At 41.9% G+C, this 27,387-nt stretch overlaps 4 protein-coding genes, 1 long non-coding RNA gene and 1 other non-coding gene across 10 annotated transcripts; 4 read left to right on the plus strand and 2 right to left on the minus strand.

Moving 5' to 3' along the window:
• Positions 1-215: 215 nt before the first annotated feature.
• On the minus strand, positions 216-4,960 carry glrx5 (glutaredoxin 5 homolog (S. cerevisiae)). The gene is made up of 2 exons (XM_042503800.2): positions 4,544-4,960; positions 216-2,558 (listed from the first exon to the last, which is right to left on the minus strand). Exons 1-2 carry the CDS (start codon positions 4,839-4,841, stop codon positions 2,386-2,388), a joined length of 471 nt encoding a protein of 156 aa, XP_042359734.2. The 5' UTR covers positions 4,842-4,960; the 3' UTR covers positions 216-2,385.
• On the plus strand, positions 2,489-19,069 carry clmnb (calmin b). Of its 5 annotated transcripts, XM_088089603.1 has the most exons (12): positions 2,604-2,622; positions 9,427-9,529; positions 9,693-9,792; positions 10,393-10,454; positions 11,340-11,435; positions 13,332-13,415; positions 13,523-13,615; positions 13,732-13,958; positions 14,747-14,940; positions 15,212-15,294; positions 16,010-17,448; positions 18,320-19,069. In XM_088089603.1, exons 3-12 carry the CDS (start codon positions 9,729-9,731, stop codon positions 18,447-18,449), a joined length of 2,472 nt encoding a protein of 823 aa, XP_087945729.1. In that variant the 5' UTR covers positions 2,604-2,622; positions 9,427-9,529; positions 9,693-9,728; the 3' UTR covers positions 18,450-19,069. The 5 variants fall into 5 exon arrangements, with proteins under 5 accessions (XP_087945732.1, XP_087945733.1, XP_087945729.1 ...); XM_088089606.1 differs by lacking the exon at positions 9,427-9,529 and having other exon boundaries at positions 2,489-2,622; XM_088089607.1 differs by lacking the exon at positions 9,427-9,529 and having other exon boundaries at positions 2,489-2,622; positions 18,323-19,069.
• Positions 6,007-7,304, plus strand: prkrip1 (PRKR interacting protein 1). The gene has a single exon (XM_042503799.2). The coding sequence runs from the start codon at positions 6,061-6,063 to the stop codon at positions 6,616-6,618; it is 558 nt and encodes a 185-aa protein (XP_042359733.2). The 5' UTR covers positions 6,007-6,060; the 3' UTR covers positions 6,619-7,304.
• LOC121956019 (small Cajal body-specific RNA 13) lies at positions 8,242-8,514 on the plus strand. The gene has a single exon (XR_006106653.1).
• Positions 17,620-20,075, minus strand: LOC148186785 (uncharacterized). Its single transcript, XR_015779186.1, has 2 exons — positions 19,935-20,075; positions 17,620-19,859 (listed from the first exon to the last, which is right to left on the minus strand). It is a non-coding gene; the product is annotated as an uncharacterized LOC148186785 (long non-coding RNA).
• On the plus strand, positions 19,737-25,446 carry LOC121955731 (alpha-1-antiproteinase 2-like). The gene is made up of 4 exons (XM_042503798.2): positions 19,737-20,517; positions 22,230-22,497; positions 23,319-23,463; positions 24,137-25,446. The coding sequence occupies exons 1-4, from the start codon at positions 19,737-19,739 to the stop codon at positions 24,323-24,325; spliced, it is 1,383 nt and encodes a 460-aa protein (XP_042359732.2). The 3' UTR covers positions 24,326-25,446.
• Positions 25,447-27,387: the final 1,941 nt, after the last annotated feature.

Below are 27,387 nucleotides of genomic sequence, written 5' to 3' on the forward strand. Positions count from 1 at the left end.
ATTTATTTAGTGAACACTGATCATACTCAAATACACAATCTGAACTACATTTATGACATTTGCATGATCACAGACAAAATGATCAAAAGGTGAATGAAAAGCACCTAAAATGCACCAAACAGTCTCCAAGGGTTAAATAAAACTGCCTCGTGACACAAACCTAAACACGGCGCTCTCTGTGTTTTCACGGTTACATATGAAAAAGAACGAAGGTGGTTTGTCACAAAATATTTAATCGGTGCAGGGTTTACATGCAGCTAAAATACATTTAACAATATGCATCAATGTACAATATGTTACAGTGTACTACATGACCACTGAATTCATGATACAACTGTGTGCAGCAGGAGGAACATTTAGGACTCGTACACGTCAGGCTCAGTGAGACAACTAAAAAAAAATCACTTTTTCCTCCGAACAGACTTTGGACAGATGCAACAAACTTTAATCTGCTACAGTTTGTCCAAATGTGCAGCCTCTTCCTGACCGGTCGCCATGACGACAAAGCCAGGGAGCGAAAATCAGACTGTTTCCGGGGATGCTTTTTAAAAACGCTTGCCTGGCTCTGTTGTAGTGAATTTTTGCGCACCTGAAGGTGTTTGAGAGCGACAGCGAGGCAGTGTGTCTGGACGCCGTCTGTGTTCGCTCACCGGCTTTCTGTCAGAAAGAGGCGTCGCTCGTCTTCAGGAGAAAGACAAAAAGGTATCACGGTGTGTTTGTTGCGTTTCAGCGGTGCAGACAGAACGGGGACACATTTTGTTTGTGGCAGGAAGGACAAACGGGGGACACAGTGACAGAAGTGTGCTCCTGACTGTCGTCAACGGAGGCAAATTATTAAAGTATTTTAATACTAATCCACCTCGAATAAACATCAGCAGTGTCCCCTGTTTGTTCTTTCTTATAAAAATCTGTAACTACAGGCAGTGTGACTCTGGAAGCTTTCTGCTTTGACGACGTTGTTTCCTGGCGGGACTCGAGCGGCGTTTTAACGAGCTGAACATTTTGAAACCTGAGCATAGAGGCTGATTTCTCACAGAAACATGAAGAAGACAAGCGACTTAAAAATAAACAGCAAAAAAAGACCTGAAAATAAAGTTACAAAACAGGAAAATAAAATGACCTGAAGTTACAAAGAATTCTGTAAAATAATTTTAAATATTAAGAGAATTTAAAGTATAGTTTTTTGGACATTTTTCCTTTGTTTTTTTTTTTGGTTTTTTTTTGTCAAATAATCCCCCAGCTAATTTTCAGATCATCCCCTTGCCATCTTTTACTATTTTTTGCAGTTGTTGATCACCTTTTTTACATGTTTTTGAAAGAAATAAAAAAAAAGTATTAATCACAAAAACTGTGTGATTCCAACAGCTAGCTACAGATTAATTTAATACTTTTACAAATGTTTTTAAGCCCTTGAAAATGTCCTATGCTGCGCTCAGACCTTTGAAACTGAAGCAAATTAATTTCTTTCTAAAATGTGAGGAAAAAGGCAAAGAGCAACTTGGTAAGAAATGAACGAATTCAAGAAAAACAGAAAAGGCGACAAGAAAATAACCTGAAAAGTTTGTTTTTTTTTAAAGAGAGAAATTTAAAAATTCTGGAAAAATGTCCAGAAAATTATATGTGTAATTATTATAACCATGTATTTTAAATTGTGTTGAAAAAAGAAAAATCTATAGTTTAGGACTTTTATGGGTCATTTATGGGTTTTGGTAATTTTCTTTTAATTGTAATTTCTACCAACTTCCTGCACATTTTCAGGCCATGTCTTGTTAAGTGGCTTGTTGCTTTCTGCATGTTTTTGAAAAATAATAAAAACATTTTGTTCAGGTTTTAAAGGGTTAAGCATAATATTTAGACTTTGGTGAATTTAGAAATGATAGAAAAATATTCAGAGCGAGTTTTTTGTTCTGTGATAATGAAATCTTAATTCTGCTGTAATCTTTATTTTTTTTTTAAATGGATCAGATAATGTTTGGTGAGATAAGAAGAAAAAAACACCGAGAAAAATCACCGGACTTTATCAGAAAGAGGATTTCAGAATCTTTTCGCTCTTTTTGTAAATTCTTGGCACAGACCTGACTGCTTTGGTTCGTTTTTCGCCTTTTTGCAGAGTAAATGTTGTATTTCATTCATCACGTGATCTGTGTAAATTCAGAGGAGCTCTCTGTCGCTCTCTATAGATACAAACATGTCAAAATAATTTCAGATCCAGCGCTGCCACTAATCACATGTGGTCGTTGAAATCGTGCGTCTCGCCGAGCCTTCTCGGCCGGCGGGGGGCGCTTTTGCTCGTGGCTGCTTCCAGAGTTGATTGTGATCGTCTTTGCGGGGGTTAAACCTGATAAATGTGTCCTCTGTCTCGACGTTCGTCCTCGTCCTCGTCCTCTACTTGGACTCTTTCTCAGCCTCCAGCAGCGCGGAGCTGATGCCCAGCTTCTTCAGCTCCTCCACCAGATCCCCGTTCTGGTGCATCTGCAGCAGGATGTCGCAGCCCCCCACGAACTCGCCGTTGAAGTACACCTGAGGGATCGTGGGCCAGTTGGAGAAGACTTTGACTCCTGCGGGAGGCAGAGGACGGCAGAAATCAGGGACAGCAAATCCGGAGTCACCGGACGATTTCAGGTAAGTCATTTTGGATCCGATTTTATATCGCTCAATGAACCAGAAAACTTAACGACCATTACAAAATCATTCCGCCACGTTTTTCGGATGAAAATCACTTCAATGTGAACTGTAAAACCCATAAAAGTATCTCATGTATGTTTTTAAGATGAAAATGTTCTCTGAATCTGGTCATGACTTCAGTGTGAACTGTAAAAACCTTCACTGTAAACACTTTTAAAACTTATTTTCAGGTTATTTTCTTTTATCTCTAACTTTTTCTTGGTATGATTTGGAGCGATGTCTTGCTAATTTGCTCACTGCCGCCTTCTCATAGTTTTGAAAGAAATTAAGCCAGAAAAGTCTAAATTCTCTTCTTACAGCTTCTTAAAAGTGACTGTTTTGCGTTTTCTTTTCTCCTCTGTGACATTAAAATGAACATGTTTGGGTTGAAGACGTCATCTTGGATTTTGGGAAACACTGACCAACATTTATCACCACTTTCTCACATTTTATAACCAAACAACTAACTCTGAGAATGACAGATGGCTGCGGCCCTGAGGCAGTCAGGTGTCAGTATTTCGGTCTTAATGTTACTTTTAAAGTCCTCATCAGCAGCTTTGGGTGAACCAAACAAACCACTCTGACCGCATGAGCCTGACATCACGCAGCGTTACGCTGCTGTTGCATCATAAAACAAGAAACTTCCTTATTCACTGCAACACAAAGAGCTCCGGGACAGTCTGGATTACTGACGCTGGGACGGTGGACTGTAGAGGACCGCACCCTGCGGTGCTGCGGACTGATAAAGAGAGGAAATCCTAAAAAACCAGTTAGAGAGGGCTGCTGACAAAAGGCTGATATCTAACTGTGGTGGGTTTGAATGTGCCATTAAAGTAAAAGTGTAAATAACATCAGCTAAAGATGAATTATCAGGTCACATTAGTTACAGGCGCGTGTTTGAAATGATGAAACCTGGAGCGCATCACTTCACAGGTACTTAAACCTTAATAACCTGACCTGGTGTGATTTTTTCCCCCCAAAAATGTTTGAAAAAAGGCAGTGAGCAACTTAGTGAGAAATGTTCAGCATATAACAAGAAATTAGAAGACTTGTATTTTTCTTTAAAGCGAAAAAAAAAAAGTCTTAAGTAAGACACCAAATGTATACTTATCATAACATATTTAAAATCCTGTTGCATAATTATTATAATTTTAAGCACTTTTTTATATTTATGTTTAAGTTTTTTGCTTTTCTCCTTAATTGTCAGGTAATTATCTTTTTTTTTTTTTTTTTAAATAATTTCCTGATAATTTTTGGGTCATTTCTTCTTTCATTGCTAACTGCCTTAGCAAAAAGCCACAGAAAAAACGACATAATTATCATAGTTATATGTTTGAAAATAGTTTAGATAAATATTACACTTTTTTAGCACCTCACTTCCTTGTTTATTTATTTAATTATTATTATTTTACTTGTAATATTATTTATTATTATTCAGTTTCCGAGAATTTTCTTGTACTTTTAATCAATTTCTTGCTAACAGCGAAAAAGCAAGAAAAAAAATCTACATGTAGAATTATTATAGTGTCAAATTTGAAATAAGTTCACAGAATTATTACAGTTTTTAAGCATTTTCCGCAGGTCATTTTAATATTATTAGTAGTATTTCGCTTATATTATTATTACTATTGTATCTTCAAATATTTCTATAGTGTCAAAATTACATATTTAAACTTATGTTACAGAACTATTTTATTTTTTGAGCACTTTTTTGTTTGATTAGTTGTTTTTCTTTTTTCCTAATTTCTTTGGTAATTTTCTTGCTAATACTTGTTTTTGGGAGGATCTCAACGGGTTAATTTCGGTGACTAACAGCTTTAGCTCAGAGTCACCGGACAGGTGACTTGTTGCTGCCAGGTCACTGACTCGGTTCACTGACCTTCTCTGAGCGCCGAGTCCTCCAGCACGTTGTAGGACGCGTACTGGTCCACGCCGTGCATCCGGAGGATCTGGACCACGGCGTTGCTGAAGCCGCACATGGGCTGAGCCGGGGTCCCCTTCATGAACACCACCACCTTGTTCTTCTTCACCATGTCCCCGAGGTCCTTCTGCAGGTCCGCCGCCGCGCACAGGAACCGGGCCGAGGCCGAGCACACGCGCCCGTCCGCCCGCCGCGCCGCGTAGACCGCCGCGCCGGAGCGCAGACCCCGCGCGGCGGATCTCAGCAGACTGTTCATGGTCTTTGCGGAGCTCGGACTTCGAAATTAACGAGACAAAACGTCCTGAGACTCAGCCGCCTCCTTCTGCCCGAGCCGGAGTGAAGTCAGACAGCCAAAAACACACGGAACACTCGCGAGAAAAGGCGGGATCTATGCGGTGATTGGACAGCTGCGCCCAAAACGAAACCCAACGTTGTCTCTGATTGGTCCAGACACGCGTCAATCACGTTAGTTACACAAGGGATTATGTCAAAATTATATAAAAATTAAATCAATAATACAGTCACAACCGATATCTAAGACCGAGGATTTGGGAAATGTTAAAGAAAAAACATAGATTTCGGAGATAAAGTCATAATATGAGATCAAAGTCCGTCATTTTAAAAAAAATGTTAGAAAAATTGAGAGAAAACTCGTTATATTACGAGATTAAACTCGGAAATTTACTAGAAAAAAGTAGCATTGCATAAAAATAAAATCATTAACGAGGAAAAAAAGTAGTAATATTTTGTAATCAAACTTGTAATTTTATGAGAAATAAAGTCACAAAGTAAGAGAGTCTGGGTAATATGGTAAAATCCCCCATCCATAATCCCCACTTTTTATCTAATATTTTGAACATTTTATCTCATAATGTTGAGCTGTTATCCATCACTTGTGAAGCACTTATACACAAATATATTATAATAATAATTATTATATAATTATGATGATGATAATAGTAATAATATTAAAATAAAATAGAATTATAAGAATTATGTAAAATCCCTTTATTTATTTATTTTGATCTATAATTTGTAGTTTATACCACATCACTGACTCTTAATCCGTGCCTTATTTCTCATTAAATGTCGAGTTTAATCTCATAATATTTATCTTTTTTTCTCTTTACTTTACAAATTGACTTTTTCTCAAAAGTGCGAGTTCAATCAAGTTATGTTTTTGTCTAAATTAACAAATTTAATCTCGTAATACTGCAACTTTTTTGTTTTAATCTCATAATATTATGAGTTTATTTACGAAATGTAAGGTTTTTTTTCCTTTAACATGGCCCTGATCCTCCGTCGTATTATTGATTGTCATTGTTACCATAACTGTTCAGCACAGTTCCCCTTAAAAAATAAAATGGAATAAAAATAATAAAACTAAATAAACTAAACTAAATAAAAACCGGAAACGGAAGTCCCAAAGAGCTTCCGGGGCTTTAAGGAGGAAGAAGACGACGGCGGTTTGAAAGATGGCGGCGCACACGCAGAAGAACAACAAACCGGGCAAACCGGGAGGGAAGGAGGCTCAGCCGCTCATCATCGCCAAGACTCCGGCGGAGGAGCAGCGGCTGAAGCTGGAGCGGCTGATGCGGAACCCGGACAAAGCGGCCCCGATCCCGGACCGGCCGAAGGAGTGGAACCCGCGCGCTCCGCCGGAGTTCGTCCGGGACGTGATGGGCTCGAGCGCCGGCGCGGGCAGCGGAGAGTTTCACGTTTACCGGCACCTCCGCCGCCGCGAGTACCAGCGGCAGGACTTCCTGGACAAGATCTCCGAGAAGCTGAACCGGGACCAGGACTACCTGGACAAGGTGGAGCAGAACCGGCGCGAGGCGGAGGAGCGGACGGCCAAGCGGCGGAAGAAGCGCGAGAAGCTGAAGCAGAAAAAACTGATGGCGAAGAAGAAGAAAGTGGAGGAGCAGCAGGAGGAGGAGAAGAAGAGCTCCGACAGCAGCGAGGAGGAGCAGGAGGAGGAGGAGGAGAAGGAGGACGACGCCGAGGCTCCCAGCTTCATCATGGGGAGGAAATGACTCCTCCGCCTCCTGCAGGAGGACCGCGGGGACCTGCTGGATCTCAGGGTCTGGACCCAGAGACGGACCGGAACCACCAGAGGCCCCACGAGACCATATCATCAAAGTATACTTAAAATACTTAACGCTCTGAGACCCTTTAAGACCCACTGAGATCCTTTAGGACCCGCTGAGATCCTTTAGGATGCTTTAAGACCCTCTGAGATCCTTTAGGACGCTTTAAGACCCTCTGAGATCCTTTAGGATGCCTTAAGACTCTCTGAGACCCTTTAGGATGGTTTGAGACTCTCTGTGACCCTTTAAGACTCTCTGCGACCCTCTGAGACTCTCTGAGACCCTCTGAGACTCCCTGAGACTCTCTGCGACCCTCTGAGACTCTCTGAGACTCTCTGAGACCCTCTGAGACTCCCTGAGACTCTCTGAGACCCTCTGAGACTCCCTGAGACTCTCTGAGACCCTCTGAGACCCTCTGAGACTCTCTGAGACCCTCTGAGACGTGAGCAGATGTCAATTTATTTCAAAAACATGTAGCTTTAGAGGAAATGGCCCCAAACTCAGAGAGAAACTTGTCAAACGTAAATTTAAAAAAAGAAACATAGAAAAACAAACTTCTGTAGCTTAAATGTAAAAATATAATCAAAAGAGAATTAAATGTAGTTTTCTGGATTTTCTCCTGTTTTTTTTTTTTAAATAATCCCTCTCAGCTAATATTCAGATCATCTCCATCTCACTTTTTCAGCTTGCTGGACATTTTTCTCCTGTTTTAATTTTATTATATTTTTATTTATCGAAAGTTGAATCTGTGTTTGTAAGACTGATAATTTACATAATGAAAAAAAAAGATACCTGCCGTCTGTGTAGAAATACAATATCGCCACGTAAAAATATCACAACACTGCTATATCCAATTTTTTACTTTTGAACAAAAATATTAAATTACAAAGTCATTTTGCTTTCTTTCTTTTCTTTTTTGAAAACCTAATTTCCCTTTTTTTCCTTTTTTTTTGTGGTGGAAAGAAATAACGAATAATAAGTGCAGGGATGGACTAAACCATTTTGCGCCTTTTAAAAATAAAATTTGGAATAAAAACAAAAAAAGTAAAATATCTGGAAAAAGTGCGTTAAAAATAAATGTTGTGACATAATCTTAAACATGCAATTATAATATCTGTAAATGTAGTTTTTCTGGTTTCAAAGGCTTAAATATTTGCGTCTAAAGCAGCTCATGGATGTTGGTGCGGTTGAATTCGGGCTGGAAAAGAGACACTTGAGGTTTTTCATCATTGTGTTTTCGGTAACTTCACTGAAGTATTTGTAGTTTTTATGCAGGTGTGCTGTCCTCCTCAGGGGCTTTTAGACGTAATCTGATCATTGATCATTAATTTAGTTTAAACTGTGGAGTGATTGGAAAGAAAAGTTTTAATAAAACTAAATACACGTGGACATCAGGGTTTTATGCAGTCTGCTCACTTCTTAATCACGAAATGTTCTTTTTTTTGTCGGAAATGTTCTGAGCTTGTCGAAGACTTCCTGATACAGCAGAAGCAAACAGACGTGCAGGTTTCAAAGGGTTAAATTTTGAGGAACAGCTGGGACTGTGCAGGTTTTTTGGTGTGTTGAGTCTTTGCGGCCTCGTGAAGCTGCTCCCTGCACCGACCGTTGCTCGTGGGCGCATCGAGGCCGCAGAAAGCAACTCAAAGAATAAAAAGGCGTGACTTCCGGAGGCTCCGGAGACACGTGCGATGTTCCTTGGACAGACTTCCCGCCGTCCACGGCGGCGGCGGCCTCGCGCTGTAGCCGCCGCCTTTCTTGCGGCAGGTAGATTAAAGACGACAGTCAGATATTGTTTGACGCAGGTGAAGCTCTTCCTGCCAAACACTGTCAGCTGTCACATTCTGGACATTTTATTACACAGAAATATCACCAAACTACATGTTTTTATGACTTTGAATAAACTTGAAAAAAGTGTAAAAAAAAAAAGAAAAAAAAAAGTGTTGCTTCTGATATTTTAACCCCTTGAAACCTGAGAAAATATGGAAAGAAGGCAGTCACACCCAAAACATTATCAAGAAATTAGTAAAGAAGTGCAAGAAAATGACCAGGAAATTATTTGTTTAAAAATTAAGCCAACAAAAAAGAAAGGAAAAAAAAAAAAACAGGACAAAGATGACCTGGAAAAAGTGCTTGAAAATGGCAATTCACCAACATGATTTCAAATATGTCATTATGATAGTTATGAATTTTGTTTTTCCCAAGCTTTAAGAAATTTTTTTCAAAAACATGGGAAGAAGGAAACAAAGGAGGAAATGACCCAAAATTAGGAAGAAATAAGTAAAAAGTACAGAAAAATGACCAGAAAATTATTTAATTTACAAAAAAACCTAAACCAAAAAAAAAAAAAAAAACAGGACGAAGAAGAAAATATGTAGTTACAATAGCTCTGAATAAAGTTTTCCCCAGCTTACATTTTTTTATAAAACCAATGAAAGAGGAAATTACCCAAAATTTGTAAAAGTGCCCCCCAGGAGAAGTCCCTGATCCGGTGTCTCTGTATCTAAAGGCAGAAAACTGCAGGAGCTGTAAGATCATCTGTGGTAAAAAGAGTTTCGGTTCCACGTTTAGCTGAAAATAAAATGAAAATTTTGACTTGACGCCTCTCAGACATCACTGGAGATAGTACAAGTTGTATTTTTATGTGCAAATACTGTAAAATAACCAGTAAAATAAAGACATCAGCATGCGCTCCGCGCTGACGGACGTTTGCGCCCCTCAGTGCGGTGAGATGAGGTTTTTCTCGGGTCTCCGCAGGGAAACCAGAGCACCCGTGAGCCGCCGCACCGAGCCTGCGTGTCATCGCCGCGTGAACGCCTCCACATAGTTTCGCGGAGCGCGGCCCGCCAACAGGATCCAGGTGAGAGGAGCTCAGAGTTGATCAACACCTGAGAGCGTGTTCAGGCAGGACGCGCCGCCTCCCTCTGCCTGTCCTCAGCGCGGTCTGTCCGGAAGCCTCAGAGACTCTAATCGCTGCGAGTTACGGACGTCTTCGTCATTTCTGCTGTCGTCTTCTCTCGCAGGATCGGCGGCAGACGCGTGACCGGAGGTATGTGACGATGCAGGTCGACACGGAGTCCCCAAACCCATCAGAGGGAGAGATCAGCGCGCAGCAGCCTCGAGGTACCGTCGCTACAAACACCGTCTTTCACTGTGTTTAATCACTTTAATGAGACCATGAAGACAAAGACTGAGAGACAGCGGTGTCCTGACTCAGTCTTCAGGGAGCCGTCTTTGGCAATCCTGCATCTGATTACCCAATCATGCACACACTTTATTTTTTAATTTTTCACTTGATGATTTGCTCCTAAAATATAAGTGCAGTGACACTCAACTTATGACCAGATTTGGCCCCTGACAGGGCCCCCGGTGGTCCCCAGAACATTTGAGTGATTGACTCTGTGAATAGTTTTTGTCCTTTTAGTCTCTCCATAAGGTGTCAGAGACACAAAACAGCATCAAAATAGAGCTTGTTGATCAAAAACAGAGCGGTGGAGGATCCTCCACACCCCCGACAGAGGACACAGCTGAGACACTGATGTCCCAGAATACTAATGTCTGGAAATCCCAGAAAGGACCTGAAATCTTAAAAATGCCCCAAATTCTACAAATGTTCTAAAATTGTCTAAACCCTGGAAATGCCCCGGATATTAGAAATGTCCTAAAATCCTAGAAAATCTAAACAAACAAAATAAGACAGTGTCCCTGTCTCTTCGTCCCCAGATGAGAGGACAGCTGTGCAGCAGAAAACCTTCACCAGGTGGATGAACGTGTTCCTTCAGAGAGTGAGACACGATACAGCTCCTCTGCCACATCACAGACACACAGACCAGTACAGACACACAGACCAGTACAGACACACAGACACACAGACCAGTACAGACACACAGACCAGTACAGACACACAGACACACAGACCAGTACAGACACACAGACACACAGACCAGTACAGACACACAGACCAGTACAGACACACAGACCAGTACAGACACACAGACCAGTACAGACACACAGACACACAGACCAGTACAGACACACAGACCAGTACAGACACACAGACCAGTACAGACACACAGACACACAGACCAGTACAGACACACAGACCAGTACAGACACACAGACACACAGACCAGTACAGACACACAGACACACAGACCAGTACAGACACACAGACCAGTACAGATACACAGACACACAGACCAGTACAGACACACAGACCAGTACAGACACACAGACACACAGACCAGTACAGACACACAGACCAGTACAGACACACAGACCAGTACAGACACACAGACACACAGACCAGTACAGACACACAGACCAGTACAGACACACAGACCAGTACAGACACACAGACACACAGACCAGTACAGACACACAGACCAGTACAGACACACATACCAGTACAGACACACAGACACACAGACCAGTACAGACACACAGACCAGTACAGACACACAGACACACAGACCAGTACAGACACACAGACCAGTACAGACACACAGACACACAGACCAGTACAGACACACAGACCAGTACAGACACACAGACACACAGACCAGTACAGACACACAGACCAGTACAGACACACAGACCAGTACAGCTGTAATAAATACAAACACACAGAAACACGATCGCTCTTGACGTTTCCTGTCTGTTGTCGTCAGTGCGATCCTCCGGTCGAGGTGAGCGACCTGTTCACAGACGTCCAGGACGGACGGATCCTGATGGCTCTGCTGGAGGAGCTGTCCGGCTGCAAGCTGGTGAGAGTGTGACGTTTAACCCCTTAGAGCCCGCTTTAACATCACACACACTCATAACGGTCAAACATACCTCATAACACACGAAATATGCTTTTATGAAGTCAGGCTTTTTATTTATGAGATTTTCAAGAAATTTTCATACAAAACTTCAAAAACACAATGTGTAAGGCCATACATGTCCATAAGAGATAAAACTGGTGGAAAACTAGACAAATAATACAGCAAAGCAAGGTTGTTTGTAGAGACAGTGACAGAAGAAATGCATGAGGACAAGCAGTATAGTCGTAAAAGGTAATCGTAAATAATAACTACAAGGACAACAACAGCAACAGGAAATAAGAAAACAAAACAAACATAAAGACAAATAAACAAACAAACAAACAAAAGGAAAAAAAAAGGGCAGATATTGATGAGTGCATGCGTAATCACAAATACAAAATGACCCACTCCATGCAGATGTACCACCAGGACTGGAAAAGCAGGGTTAGCAGGCCAGAGGGTTCAGGATGGTGGCACAGTGACGGGGGGCACAGTGACGGGGGGCACAGTGACGGGGGACACACCACCGATGGGGACAATATTCAGCTGAATGGACCCGACATGTTCTAGGAAGGGGAGCCAAATTTTAGAAGATTTAATGTTGGAACCTTGAAGACTGTTTTATTTTCTCCAATTTCATGAAAAAAAGGGCATCTTTTATCCAGTGAGAATGGGAGCTCTTCCAATGAAGTCAGGCTTTAAGAAATATTAAACATTAGTATTATTTTCTACTTTCATTGAGCTACTTTTCTTAACCGACATCAGTCCTAATCATAAATATCCATTAACTTTCAGAATGTTAACCCTTTAAATGCCAGGTTTTTGTCATGATGTTGTTAAAAAACATGTTTTTAAATTAAAAAAAAACACAATATACTTCATGCTAAGTAGATTATTTTTTCATTATTTTTGAAAAATATTACTATTACATTACTCTAACTATTGCTTTAATTATTATTTTGAATTATTTTAAAAATTATTTTACTGTTTTATTTCACTTATTTATTATTATTATTATTTTTATATTTCTTCTCATATTTTTATATGTATCATAATTACTTTTTATTTTTTTGGAAAGCACTCTGCGCTACAAATAAATTATTATTATTATTATTATCATCATCATCACAGTCTAAGATATGTCATTGATTAGTAGCAACATTGATTTTTATAGGTTATTATTTTTTGTGAGTGTCAAACACTAATACTGCTCTGATATTGGCTCCAAAAGGTATTAAGATTCACAGTGTTTACTGTATAAAAAACGTAGATTGCTGTTTAAAATTTGGCTGCATCTTTACAGCAGTTTGCTACAGTGCCAGGGTGGGAATTTGGCAAAAACAACCTTGATTATCTTGAATCTGTGCCATAATAATCTGGGCTGCTCTAACTGCAAATTAAAGATCCGCAGCAAGACGAAGTAAATGTGGACCTCAATTCTCTGAGTTAAATCTAAGGCCAAAACCAGAAGATTTACTCAATTCATTTCCACCCCTTCTGTGATTCTTATTTATTTTTTACTATTTATTTGCCATTTTCATAAAACGGAACAATCCCTGACATAGGAGTTTTTGTGAAATGGTAATGTTAATGATGATGATAAAAATTAATACATTTAAATGAATAATAATAATAATAATGTAAGGGAAAAAAAGAAAAAAATACAAAACGCAGGGTCAATTATATGATAATAATCATAACAAAAATAAATTAATGTGAATAATAATAATAATTAAATAATGATTTAAGGATAAAAGGGAAAAAAATACAAAAAGACAGTCATGTGTGGATCATATGGAGACATTTTCTTCTTTAGTTAAAAACCCGGATGTATTGTGACACAGTTGTTTTTTTTAGCTCTACAGATTTCGGGCGTCTCCTCACCGCATTTTCAGACTGAACAACATCGCCAAGGCCCTGGCTTTCCTGGATGACAGACATGTGAGTGCGTTGGAGAAAGTCAATAAGTAAATATTGCTTTGATTTGTCCGATTTGAATCCAGAAAAACCAGATTTCAGCTGCCGTCTCCTCCCTGCCGTGTCCTCAGGTGAAACTGCTCGGCATCGACGCCTCTGGGATCGCTGACGGGATCCCCTCTGTTGTTCTCAGCCTCATCTGGAGCGTGATCCTGTTTTTCCAGGCGGGTTTTTTCCCATCATCCGTCACTCTGATGGCTTCATTTCTTATTTCACCGCTCGCCTTCATGTTTGTCTCTGACCTCACATCCCCCTCCTCTCTGTCGCTCTGATGTTCCAGGTAAAGGAGGCGAGCAGAGGCCTCCACAGGCATTCGTCTTCCAGCCTCTCCTCCTTATCATCGAGCAGTTGCCCCTCCTCCGGCGACCTCTCACCCCCGCACGAGGACATTGGCAGCTTCTCCTGCAGCACTCTGCCAAGCAAAAGCAGACAGGCTGCCAGAAAACCGAAGTACCACGGGAAGGCGATCAAGACTCTGCTGCAGTGGGTCCAGAGATGCACCTCAAAGTGAGTCTGAGAAACATCTGACGGAGCTTCTTTATTTAAATCTCCTTTTCAAACTCGCTTTTAATGTGTGACTGTGCAGTGTGTTTTTCTCTGTTGTCGATATGTCGCTGTTTTTGAGTTGTGTGTAATGTAATTAAGTTTATGCTGCTTTTTAACTATTGTGTAGTGTCTTTCAGTACGTGAAAAGCGCTTTAAATGAATAAATAAATAAGTAAATAATGTATAAATAAATAAGTAAATTTTATTATTATTATTATTATTATTATTATTATTATTATTATTATTATATTATTTGTAAAACAAAGCTCCCAAATTTATGTATTAAATAAAAATTTAATAAAAAAATCCAATTTATTATTTTTATTGTTATTATTATTATTGCAAACCAAGACTCCCAAATGTATTTATCAACCCACAGACTGTACGAAAAAATAAGTCTTATGCAAGAAACAATTTACAAACAAATTTTCTCTTATTCACTTATTCAAAGTACATAAAAAATAAATGAAATATAAAATTTTTTTACTGTCAATTGTTGACACTGTTTCTACGCTTCCCGCCATTTCTGCTGCACTGAAACACTGCGCAAACGCCACAACTCGGCAACTCCGGTATCATCAAAATTTCCTAATTTCTCACTCGTAATTACGACTTTAGAGTGCCGTTCATGTGCTCGTAACTGGTAAATACGATATATCTGAGGAGCACGTGAATGCAGCATTGACTCGTGTGTGAGCTAACTGTGTTAAAGAAATGTGTTTTTTTATTATGTGACTTTAAACCCTCAGGTTCGGGGTGGAGGTGTACGACTTTGGGAAGAGCTGGAGGAGCGGGCTGGCTTTCCTCGCCCTGATTAAGTCCGTAAATCCCGCCTTGGTTGACCTGAGGGAGAGTCTGTCCAGAGAGCCCAGAGAAAACACTCAGCTGGCCTTCACGATCGCTCGCCACAGTCTGGATATTCCACCTCTGCTCGACCCTGAAGGTAAAATCGTCCCTCACGTTGACCCTTTTTCATCCACAGAGACAAATATCTTTCTGCACCTTCACCTGTTTAGTGTAAGTGCCGGAAACTCCCCACGGCGTGACGATACAGTCAGCTGCTGCACACGAACTCAGAGGCTGACCTCTTCAGAAATGAGCGGTGACGGTGTTTGCTGTGTCTTCAGTGTCACGCAGAGGCTCAGTCTGGTCTCTCAGAGCAGGACGGTCTCTCCAGCAAACCTAATGTGCAAAAACTGTCTTTCTCTCTGCAGACGTTTCAGGCACGTCACCAGATGAGCGCTCCGTCATCACCTACGTGTCCATGTTCCTGCGACATTATTCAGGCACAGACGAGGTTAGTGCGGCTCTGAACGCTTTGACAGTGGAGTTATACGAGACTGACGCCACACTCCCATCAGTCTGTTTGATATGAAGCTACCAGCAGCAAACGCGTCATTTTCTTCGTCTATTTTAATTTTTATTTTATCTTATCTTTTAATTTATTCTTTTTTGGGGCTAATTTTCAGGTCATTTTTTCTTGCAAAAATTATTTCTTATTAAGCTGCTTGTTGCTTTCTCTCGATGTTTTTGAAATAAATCAAGCCAATTTGTGCAGGTTTCAAAGGGTTAATGCAAAGAAGTTAAGATGAGCTATTTCCTTGTTTTTATAATTTTTTGAAAACCTTTTTTTTCAGGTCATTTTCTTGTTTTGGTTTGGTTTTTGTTTTGGCTGATTTTAATTTATTTAATTTTTTTATTTTTGAATTTATTTGTATTTATTAATTTTTTGTCTTGATTTGTTTTGGCTACTTTTCCATATCATTTTCTTGTTTGTTTGTTTTGGCTAATTTTAGGACCATGTTCTTGTTTTCTGCTGTGTTATTGCCTTCTCTGCACGGTTTTGAAAAATATCAAGTCATTTTGCTTTCAGCGGTGCGCCGGTGAGGAATCAGTCTTCATGGGAAAACCATGAAGCTGCTTTCCTAAAAACCACAAACACGTATGCATCCACACCCACGCAGACGTCTGCGTCATATCGTGTAACTCTCACTACAAACTCTGCATTACAGAATCGCACCAGAGTCGTTGGCGTTCCTCACATCCCAAATGTTGGCTCAGCTGAGTCAGTCAGGTTTGGAGAGACCCTCACTGAGGACCCTGAGGTCCAGGATCTGCTCCACGGTTTAGAGAGAAGCAGCGAGCAGCAGCTGTGGAAACGGTGGGCCAGAAGGTCCTCAGGGAGCCCCCGGTCCTCCTCGCTTCACGCCGGCGACGCATCGTCACCGTTCAGCCAAAAGAAAAGCCGCAGTCGAAGCTTTTTACAGCCCCCCAGTCCTCTGGACGCAGGCGTCGTCAGCCCGGAGATCCGATCGTGGATGGAGAAAGGCTCCGTGGATCAGAGCAAGCCGAGAGCGTGCGAGAGTCGCTTGTCTTTGAGCTCGGAGGAGGGAATCTACACCGTGTCTGCGCTGGACTCAGACGAGGAGGACGCCTACAGCTACATCCTGGAGCTGAACAAAGAGGATTCCCAACCGTATAATCAGCCGAAGAGACATGTGCCGAGGGTCGAGGAGGAAACGGAGGAAGAGATGCTCCTGAACGGAGAGCGGAGCGAAGACTCGAAGCACGTGGAGGCGTTTGAGATGTTAAACGGCGGCAGATTTGAACTTCAAGAGGGCTCAGATGCACAAACTGTTGAATCAGAAGTTGGAGGACGGTCAGTCGCTCACGGGACGTTTGACTGGGACAGAAACGAAAGAAGTTCCAGAGAGACGCCAGACAAAGCTGCGTTTGACGTCCAGCCAGAGGAGGACAGCAGAGAGGACCGTGAAGAAGAGACGGATGTCAGAGGAAAGAGTAAACGTAAACGGGATAAAATCGAGGCTCTGATTGATGAAACCAAAGCAACGAGGCAGCTTGAAGTGACGAGTTCAAAGAAAGACGCTGAGGACGAGACTGACGGAGGGCTTTTTGAAAATTGCGGACAAGTGAGTGAAAAAAGAGCGACACGTGAAGAAAAAGAGGAAGAGAACGTGAAGACATTTGAGGAAGTCCAGGACAGAAATTTGGGCAAAGAAAACGAGGATAACAGAAGGGACGAAGAGACAGTAAATCTGCAAAGTGTCCTGATTTTATTAAGTTTCAAGGTCAGATCACGTGAAAAAGTATCGATTGACGAGGCTGCGGACGAAGCCAACGGAGATGCTGCAGCTCACACAAAAGAAGAAAACGCTTGGAAGGACGATGTCCCCGGGATGCAGGATCTAACGAAAGATGAAGATGAGGAACGAAACAGCGATGATGAAGTGAAGAACTCGGTGGATTCAGAGGCAGCAGAGGAGAGAGACGGAGAAATAAAGATGAACAGACTCAAACTCTCTGAGACGAAGGCGACAACAACTGTCCGTCCTGCTGAAACGCCCCCGAAAAATGACACTAATGGAGGCGTAAACGTCGATGGAGGCGACTGTTGGACTCCAGCTCGTGGTACGACTACTCCGTCATTCAGGTCGGTCGTGGTTTTTTTAATGCTAAATATATAGTTTTAAAAGTCGCCCAAACTTTTTGTAAATTTGGCCCTCAGTTTGCAGAGATAAATGCATAAGGAACATAATATAAATACATTTGTTTGTTTTCTATCAGAAACATTGGGGAAAAATGCCCGAAAAATTGCAGGAAATGTTTAATTATTTAATGTTTATTTATAAGGGACACAGCATATTAATGAACATCAATATAAATACAAATGTAAGTATGTTTGAGTTAGTAAGACTGCTCATTTTCATCCATAGTAACTCAGCAGGTAACAGACAAAAGAAATATCAAGAAAGAAAGAAAAGAAAGAAAAAGGAAATAAAAAAGAGAAAACAAAATACAACAATTCATAGTTAAAGTTACAAGAAAATTGCATGAAAATGGTTGTTAAAAATGGGGGTAAAAACTTGTGAAATGTGTCCAGAAAAGTATATTTATAAATATTGTAATCTTACTTTTAAATTGTGTTACAGAGAAAATATATACAGATTGTTCGTTTTTCTTTTTTAGTTTAAACTTAATTTAATTTAATTTTCAAGTCATTTGTTTTGATTTTATTTGCTTTTTTAAGTTGTTTTTTTTTTTAAAGAAAGTTATTAGCTTTTTTGTTAATTTTCTTGCTTTTTGCCTTTTTAAATTTAATTTTCTTTTAAATTTTCACTAATTTTTTGCTAATTTTTGGTCTATATATTGTTACGCAGCTCATTTTATTTTCCCCATGTTTTAGAAAGAAATCAAATCATTTTGTTCTAGTTTCAAAGGGTTACTTTAATTTTGATTTCTTCATAATTAAGGTGAAGGTGTTATTTTATCGTGAATCCATCACTGGTGTGTTTTATGTCCAGCAGAGCGGGAGGATTCGTTCTTCAGCCTCCGGCCGTCTCTGGTGACGTAACCCGCTCAGAGCTGGAGCTGCTGGTGCTGCTGTGGATGCTGCTGTACTGCTGCTTCGTCCTGCCTCAGATGAACCTCTGAGTCCCCCGCGGTGCTCTCGCCTTATTAAGATACGCTTATTAGCCCCGTTCCCACTAACGAGCCAAACGTGGACACTGAGTGCTGCACCGACGCTTTATCTGTGTCACTACATTTCCCTCAAGGCAGCGTTTAATGATGGTGTTTGCTTTTTTGCTGCCAGCTGAAATAATTTGTGCTATAGTTTCAGATAAAACACATAATGCTTAAATCTCCATTATTACACAGCTATGTGGTCTTACACCACACAAATTATCAGACCTTTTTTTTATTGCATGTCCAGTCTGTTTTGTTTTGTAATTTATTTTTCTGGCAGAGACATTTCCCTCCACTTTCAGTCATCGTCCTCATGGTGGCACCGCAGCATCACAGCAGAAACGTCCCATCTGAGCTGCTGTTAATCAGGAGCTTTTATCGACACGCTGAGATTAAGCTGATCATATTTCATGAGCACTTTGACATTTTGCAAACTCTCAGCGTGTCTCATCGCGGCTCTGATTCACGTCATTGTTTTCATCTCTACATGAACAGCGCCAGCTTTTCTGATGACATTTTTGTGACTTTGAGATATAAATAATTCTTCTTTTTCTTCATAAATCTTCTGAACCTTTCCGAAACTCAAACCAGCCTCGTAAATATTGTATTTTGAGGTGCCGTAGACGTATCACACACACATCAGTGTCTTTGTCAGAACACCAGTGTGAACATCAGAGATACAAAACCTGCTTCGTTTGGGGGCCACTGCTGAAAAATGACTGAGGCCCCTGGCCTCAGTCATTGTCTCTTGGATTTTAAGACATTTCTCGGTTTTTAGGATATTTCTAGGATTTTTGGACACTTTGGACACAACATTTCTTGGGGGGGGGGGGCTGGCACCCTATCAGGGGCCAGATTTGGCCTGTGGGCCGTAGGTCGAGTATCACTGGTGTACACAGTGAGACTAGACCAAAATTTAAGGATGCATCAGTTGCATAACTGTTCAAAATCCATGTTGACCAGAGTTTGTATTAGAGGGGTGTATGAGTGTACACACACACACACACACACACACACACACACACACACACACACACACTCATTCATCGCTGCTGAAATTCTAAGAAACTAAAAAACATACCGCCATTGTTTGCTTGGAGCTCGACCCGCGGGTCAAAAGCTCAGCCTTGCAGATCGATACACTTTCAACACCACTGCCAACCCCCGCACAAAGCCACGAGAACAAAACTTCCCCAAAAGTGGAGTTCTTATGAGAGATCAAGCGGCTGCGTCTCTGATTCAGGTCAAACCGGGATGGCGAGAGAAGAAAAAGCGAAGATATCTGTTACGTGTTCTTGTCTGACAGTGCTGGCGCTGCTGACGGGTCTCGCAGCAGATCAGTCGGTTCCACCAAAGCCCGAGAACCTCAGCAGATCTCTGCGAGGGGAACAAGAGGCCAATCAGCAGCTCAACACATCAGCCCTAAACACAGCCTTGGCCTTTGAACCTTACCGTCAGCTGGCAACCAGAACCACGGCTGAGCCACAAGTCCGGCACAACATCTTGTTCTCGCCCCTGGGCCTGGCGTCGGCGCTGGCCCTGCTGTCCCGAGTGTCTGGGTCTGAGAGTCGGAGCCAGGCCCTGGAGGCCCTGGGGCTGGCAGCCAACTCCACAGAGCAGAGCGTGGAGGCCACCATATATGCTCTCACAGATCTGCAGCACAGCCTGGCCCTGCAGCGGGGAGAGGGCGGAGGTGGGGCTCAAAGGGCAGAGTCTGAGGCTGGAGCTGGATCGGAGGCGGAGGCTGGGGCCACACTGGGGGTGGACTCTGGAGAGGCAGATACTGGAGACAGAGCTCATGTAGATGATATAACAGAGGGGAGGAATGGGACCGAGGACAGGGTTCATCCCGAGGCTCAGCTCAGAGTCTGGAGCAGACTTGGTGTTGATGGAAAACTCTCACAAGACTATGACAGTTTTTTGTCGAGGCCTCCGCCCGCTGGACCGCCCGCCTTCAACACCAGCTTTGACACGTTGATGAAAGACTTGGAAGATTCTGACAAACTCGAACTTAACAATTATGTGTATTTCAAAGGTAGCTTCTGGTTGGATGGGTGATGGGTGATGGGTGTGGGCAACACGTTCTCATCACAAGTCATCACATGTTGCCGCTTTGCAGTTAACTTTCGTGGCTACATTTTACGCTCTAAGTATCTTTCTGTTGACGTTCTGGGATGCTGCTGCTGTGATATCAACACAAGTACATGGTGGGATGATGCTGCACGTGGTTATGTTTAGGCAACAGAAGCACATGCTGGCACGGACGGTTAGGTTTAGGTAAAAGAGGCACATGTTAAGGTGCACAAAAACACATCACGATCAGACGGGAAGCAAACACCGGACTCCTGCATGAAAGTTTGGTGTTTGTTCGATCCCAACCTGCCCGCCCGCTCCATGCTCCTCACATCACGTTGTTTCTGGCAGCATTTCAACCTGACGCCGTCCAGCAGCGTGTCGAGCCAGCCGAGTATGTGAGTATGTGTGCGGGAGCGTGGGGAGGCGGATGGGTCCCACAAACAACCAACTTTCGTGCAGAGATCCGGAGTTTGCTTCTCGTGTGGATGTGGACTTTTTGTTTTTTCTACATCTTACCATGTGCCTCTTTTGCTTAACCATCCATGAAAGTCTGCGTTGGTCTCAATGTGTTCATGTTCACAAAAGGACCGTGCTGCTTCATCTCACCGCGTGCACTTGTTGACATCACGGTAATGACATCCTGGAGTCTAAACAGATACCGAAAGCATCATAAGCAGACATGATAGCTGTGTTCACAACTGACGCTGACCTTCTGCGTATCACGCTGCCGCAGCCGGTGTCAACAGGCCTTCCAGCAGCATGTGATAATAATAACGGGAATGGTTCTGTGCGAGGGTGTTCTCATCTGATGCCATCCAGCAGCGTACCGCGCGGACGCAAAAGCCACAATCTTCCAAAATCACTGCAAACGTGGCGGTATTTGATGCCTTGAAATGAGAACAGGCTGGGAGAGGAAATGTTTCTAAAGGAGGGACCTCTGATAACGGCAGTCAAAGACTCACAGCTGCAGATTTAAGTTCACGTTTATGTAACTAATGTTCGCAAGGCGTCACATATTGCCGCTTTGCAGGTCGACATATTACATTTTAGGTATCCTGTGTGAACTATTTTTGGGGATGCTGCTGCCATGACCTCCTTATAAGACGTTATTCCTTTTCCGTCCAGCTGTGTTATTAACTGACGTCGCCCATCCGTTAATCATACGGCCTCACCAGTTACCATCTGGCCCACCGGCGGCATATCATAACATCGTGAAATGTTCAGTCTGGTCGCGTTACAAACTAACGTGGCCCGGCGGCGTATCATGCTGCCACAGAAAGAGGCATTTGGCGTCGGTATCTCACTCACTGACAAAGCTGCGGTATATGATGACCAGTTTTAAGGGTACAAACAATCAGACAGATGCATCACTTTGAAAAAGAGAACTGCACACCTTTAAAAACATGTTCAAGAAAATGCTTAAATGAAAATGAACTGCAGCTAAATTCAAAAATGAGCCCATTGCATCGATGCTGAACCACCCGCTGTGCAGCATACTGAGCACGTGCGTCTTCATCGTTGTTTATGTCGAGCAGATGCTCTCGTGTGACAGTTGGTGGTAGTAAATTGACACGGCGGGTGCTTTTTATAGGTGTGTGACCTCTATCTTTGCCAATTTATTGTCATGTTTCATCCATAACCTGTTCCCTTTATTAATGCCACATAAATCAGGTCGTCAACCGTTCGAGCGGCGCCACACAGTGCCACGGAGCTTCCAGCTGAACGCCACCACCAGCGTGGAGGTCGCCATGATGTTTAGGGACGACTCCGCGGAGGTGATGATGCTGTACGATACCAACTGCTCGGCCACCGTGGTGAAGCTGGCGTACACCGACAGGCTGGCCTCGCTGCTGCTGCTCCCTAAAGCCGAGCTGCAGCCCCTGGAGGACTGTCTCTCTGACGGACGCATGAGGTTTTGGCTCAGCAACGTGAAGCCGGGGTAGGTGGGGACTCCAGATAGTTTAACAAGAACAAGGTGAAAACCGTGTCAAGGTATCCTTTCAGCTCACATGCTTCCCTGACTGCGTGCACAGACTTTTGTATCAGCAGCTTCAAAGATTAGAGTATGAGAGTAAATATGAAATGATTTCTCTTACTTCACTCTGAAGAGAAGCAGAAAGAAAAGTGTTGTCTTATCCAGTGTATTTTCTTTAAAAATTGCCAAACATTTTAGAGGAAAAAAAGTCATCAAAATATTTTCTTTAAACATAGCAACAATAAGATAAATAAATAAAAAAAAATCTGCAAAATATTTACTGGAAGAATCACAAAAAAGTTTTTAATGAAAATGGCGGAAACATTTTTCATTGGGGGGAGAAAAAAAAAAGTTTTTTGTCTGAGCGGTCCTGTATGAAACCTATAAATGTAACATTTTCACAGCTTGCAGAACCGTACAATGCCAGCATTTATTTTCTTGTGACTCAGCTGTGTATTTTGTGTATGCTGATGGTGACGCAGGTGTAAATGGTGAAGCATGTGCTGGTAAATATGGGTCTGAGTGTGTCCATGTGCAGAATATGTCCTCTGTAAAGGTTGTTTGCTTCCCTCTGAGCGTGTAATATATCGACCCATGTCACAGCTCTGGTCCTCTGCAGTCACTGCTGTTGTGTAGCGTGATGAATGATGCTGAGTAGATTCTAAGTCAGCAATAATTACTGCTCTCTACACACCAGTGAGCGAAAGCCCGTCGCACGGCTTCCACGAGTTGTAACAAGACAACTTAGAGCAAATCCATTAAAACATTGATTGTTGTTTTCGCAGGCGGGCAGAAATTCGTTTCCCTAAGTTCCATCTAAGGAAATCCTACAGTTTAGAAAGCCTCCTGAGGAGCTCCGGGGTGTCTTCTGTTTTCTCAGACTCTGCCGACTTCTCAGGAATATCACAGAAGACGCTGAAACTGGTCAAGGTTAACAGAAAATATCCTGTTTTTCTTTGTCTGAATGGATTACCATTCTACCATTTTGGCATGATTGTATATTTGAGTGTAATCAGTGAATTTGCAGCTCAGCTCCTACAATAAGTCTAAAATACACTGTGGAAACTAAATAGTTACATTCAGACTGTTCAGGTCCAAAAATGCTCCATTGAAACCCATTCAAACTGACATTTTTGATCCCACAGCCATCAGAGCAGAAAAACAGGACTTGTATTATTTCTGGGTGTCATTCTGGGCTTTTGACTCTGAATTTGTCATTTTGACTATTTTCCACCTGATGAGGTCATTTTGACCATATTTGGCATATGGAGGAAATACATGCTATTTCCACTAGGTGACCTGTCACAATCAATGTAGCTGCTAAAAACTTGGTGGCATCATGACAAAAACCTGGCATTTAAAGGTTTAAAATTCTGAAAATAAATTTTATAAATTTTATATTTATGATTAGGACTGATGTTGGTTGAAAAGTTAACTCAATTAAAGTAGAAAATAATATTAATGTATAATACTTTTTAATAGTTTGAATTTGAAAAGTGCATTTTATGAGCAGAGATACGAGTATGTGTATTATTAAATCTAAGGCTTAATGTGCACATTCGCTCTCTTCGTTCAGCGCTGTCGTCTCTGTGCCGTCCCTCAGGCTCCTCACGAGGTGATGCTGGAGATGGAAGAGACCAAGTCAGAAGACGGGGGGAGACCTGACATCATGCTGGACTTCTTTGTTCCCCCGAGAATCACCTTCGACAGACCGTTCATGCTCATAATCTATGACGATCTCACAGGGCTCGTCCTGCTCGTCGGGAGAATTATCGATCCCACAGATGTCTAGACTTAAGTCAACATCGCTCTTTACTTTTTTATTTTTCTCATTAGATAATATTCACTTACATGACCAGCCCAGTCTCCAGGAGAACATGTTGGTATTGTACGTTTCTGCAAAGCACGGAAATGTTCTTTGTATATTTTACACGTATCATCAACATTTCTACAGTGACGCAGAGAGACGCCTGCTGCAGACTTCAGTTCAAGACCAGCAAACAACAAAGCCAGTTTTAGTTTTTGCAAGTCATTGCAGTGTTTGCATTGGCATTTTAGGCCGCAAACGTGGGTGTTATTTTATTTTATTTTTTTTTATTCGGGATAGTGCCACAAAAAGCTGTTGTTTTTTATTGACACATCTCTGCGTTTCCTCTCGGGATACCACACAAAAAGCTGTTGTTTTTTTCCAAGACAAAGCTGCGTTTCCTGCAGAGATAGTGCCACAAAAAGTTATTGTTTTTATCGAGACATTGCTGTTTCCTTATGTGCTAGTGCCACTAATAGTGTTTTTTTACTGAGACATCGCTGCGTTTCCTTTTCATAACCACAAATATATATATATATATATATATATATATATATATACACATACATGTATCGTACCCTGAAAGCACCAACGGAGTGGGGCTATCTGACCAGTTCGGAGTAAGAATAGACCATGTTTTACCGCAACAAATCTGCGTTTCCTGCTGGGAAAGTGCCATAAAACGTGGTTGTTTTTTACCGTGACATTGTGCCACCAAAACCAGGTATTTTATGTCAAATCATTATCTTTTCATAACCATTTCCAACTGATTTTGTAGAGTTTTAGTGTATCAGTGACATTAAAACATACAGAAGTATCCATGGTTTGCAGAAACATACAATGCCCACATTTATTGTGGTGATTGGGTTGAAGTGACATAATTTTCCCAGTATGGCAGATCACTCTGAGGAGAAATGCATCAGCAGTATTTTCTCTGAAGTTGCAGATTGTTTGGTTTTACCTCCAGTTTTGCAAACACAATGATTTAGTTTACTTCTCCATTTTCACAAAAGGATGAAAAGACATTCAAATGGCAGTAATGTATCCCTGTGACTGAATCTCTAATCCTCTGCAAATACATAAAACACTTTTCTTCCATTAGACAATCATTTTCTCCTTTTTTTGTCTTTTTTTTTGTCTGCACCGTAACCCATTTCCTCCTTTAACATCTCCTTATCATCTTATGCAATTACCAGAAATTGCCTTGCGAGAACATCTGGGCTTATTCGCCGACACAAAACTCATGAAAAAAATAGTGTTACATTTTCACTATGCAGAAGAGTTGAGTAGTTTCGGGACTCATTGTTACCTCAGACAGCTTTGTGGAGACGTCGTGACGGTATTGAGCTCATTGAGGAGATGATGAATTGAGGATAGTTTGATGAATAGGACAACAGATCTATCACAACTAACAGAAATGTCAGACAATTAATCAAGAAGGGTCTTTAAAAGCCTCAAATCTGAGAGCCAATAGGAGGAGCGTACGGTACACAAAGGTGAGAGGCGTCACATTTTGAGAAGAATAGATGCTCACAGGTCTACATTAGAGAATCTGTCTTTATTAAAAACTTTACAATAGATCCTCCAATATTTGGATAAAGTTACTGAAAAATAAGGTGTCAGATTTAGCAGCTGTTTTTTTGTCAGAGACATGTTTAATCAACATTATCAGATCAGACTCAGGATTGACATTCGTAATAGACTGTTGAAGATTAAGGTTCCTTTGTCTTTAAATTTCATCATACTGTATACTGCAGCCAGCTGTCTGTATGTTATAACGTTAGTAACGGAGTGTTTGCATTGAACCGTGTTATGTGTTATTATGGTTTTCTTTTATAGAAGACGTGGAGGAAACCCACACGTTCTCATCCCAAGTCATCATATATTGCCGCTTCGTCAGTGGACTCCGGCGGCTACATAATACGCTCTGCTGCTGCTGCTGCTGCTGCTGCTGCTGCTGCTGCTGCTGCTGCTGCTGCTGATGATGATGATGATCCGGGATACCAGCACCAGGATGTCAGCAAAGTATATGCAAAAACTTCTCATGGTAAGTTAAAGAAAAAAACCCATCATATCATATTCAGATGTGGAAGCAAACCCTGGACTCCCACATGAAAGTCCAGGGTTTGTTGGACCCGTCACTGCCACTCACCCAATAACCTGCTAACTTTAGCTACAAAAATGTGAACTTGAAGCCAGGGCCGGCTCTAGCCATTTCGGTGCCCTCCAATCTCCAATCACACACACACACACACACACACACACATGCTTAGATTTAACAGTTACATTTAGTAACAACAACAACAATAGCAGTTTCTTAGAGAGCATGGTGCCGGGAGGTGCCAGTGCGGGTGCCGCGGTTTGGTGGAGGTGCCACGAGGTGCCAGTGCTTGTGCCGCGGTTTGGCGGTTTTTAATATAGCCTATTCACAAAATTAATATATTACAAGGTGACAAAATTATCTGCAGCAGCGGAAATATCCGCCGAAAAGGGGACACAAGGATGATATCTGCTTCCTCTCATCTCACCCATCTGGGGATGCCACACGAGGTGCCACAGTTAGGTGCCGCTGCCGCAAATTGAGCCAGCCCCTGCTGGCTAAAGCTGCCATTGTTTTCAGCGGTACTTTTTGCACCACTTTGCGCACGCTTTTATATCCACCCATGTAATTGGAGACACGTATGTGTGTGTGTGTGTGTGTGTGTTAATTGTTCACTGGTGTTAATTGTTCATGTGTCTCTGATGTGCACATCATTAAGTCATCATTCAGAGGACGGATTGGTTACACATGTGTTTATTTTATGTTTCCCAGGATCACCTCTGAGTGTCGCCAAAGTATCAATGGCTGTAGAAACGTGCGTACACCAGCTATGAAGTTGGCGTGAGGCACCGCACATTTCCACGGTCATTTCACTCTTGATACATCTGAACTTTGCCCTGAGAAAGAGCGTACGCCACGTTTTTGTGCGTACGCACCCTTTGTACATGAGGCCCCTGGACACTTATAGACACTTATAGCAGAGACACTGACGGCAGAGGGCCCCTCT

Source organism: Plectropomus leopardus, chromosome 16 (assembly GCF_026936395.1).
Source record: "Plectropomus leopardus strain MGB_pleo_1.0 chromosome 16, ASM2693639v1, whole genome shotgun sequence".
NCBI lineage: Eukaryota > Metazoa > Chordata > Actinopteri > Perciformes > Serranidae > Plectropomus > Plectropomus leopardus.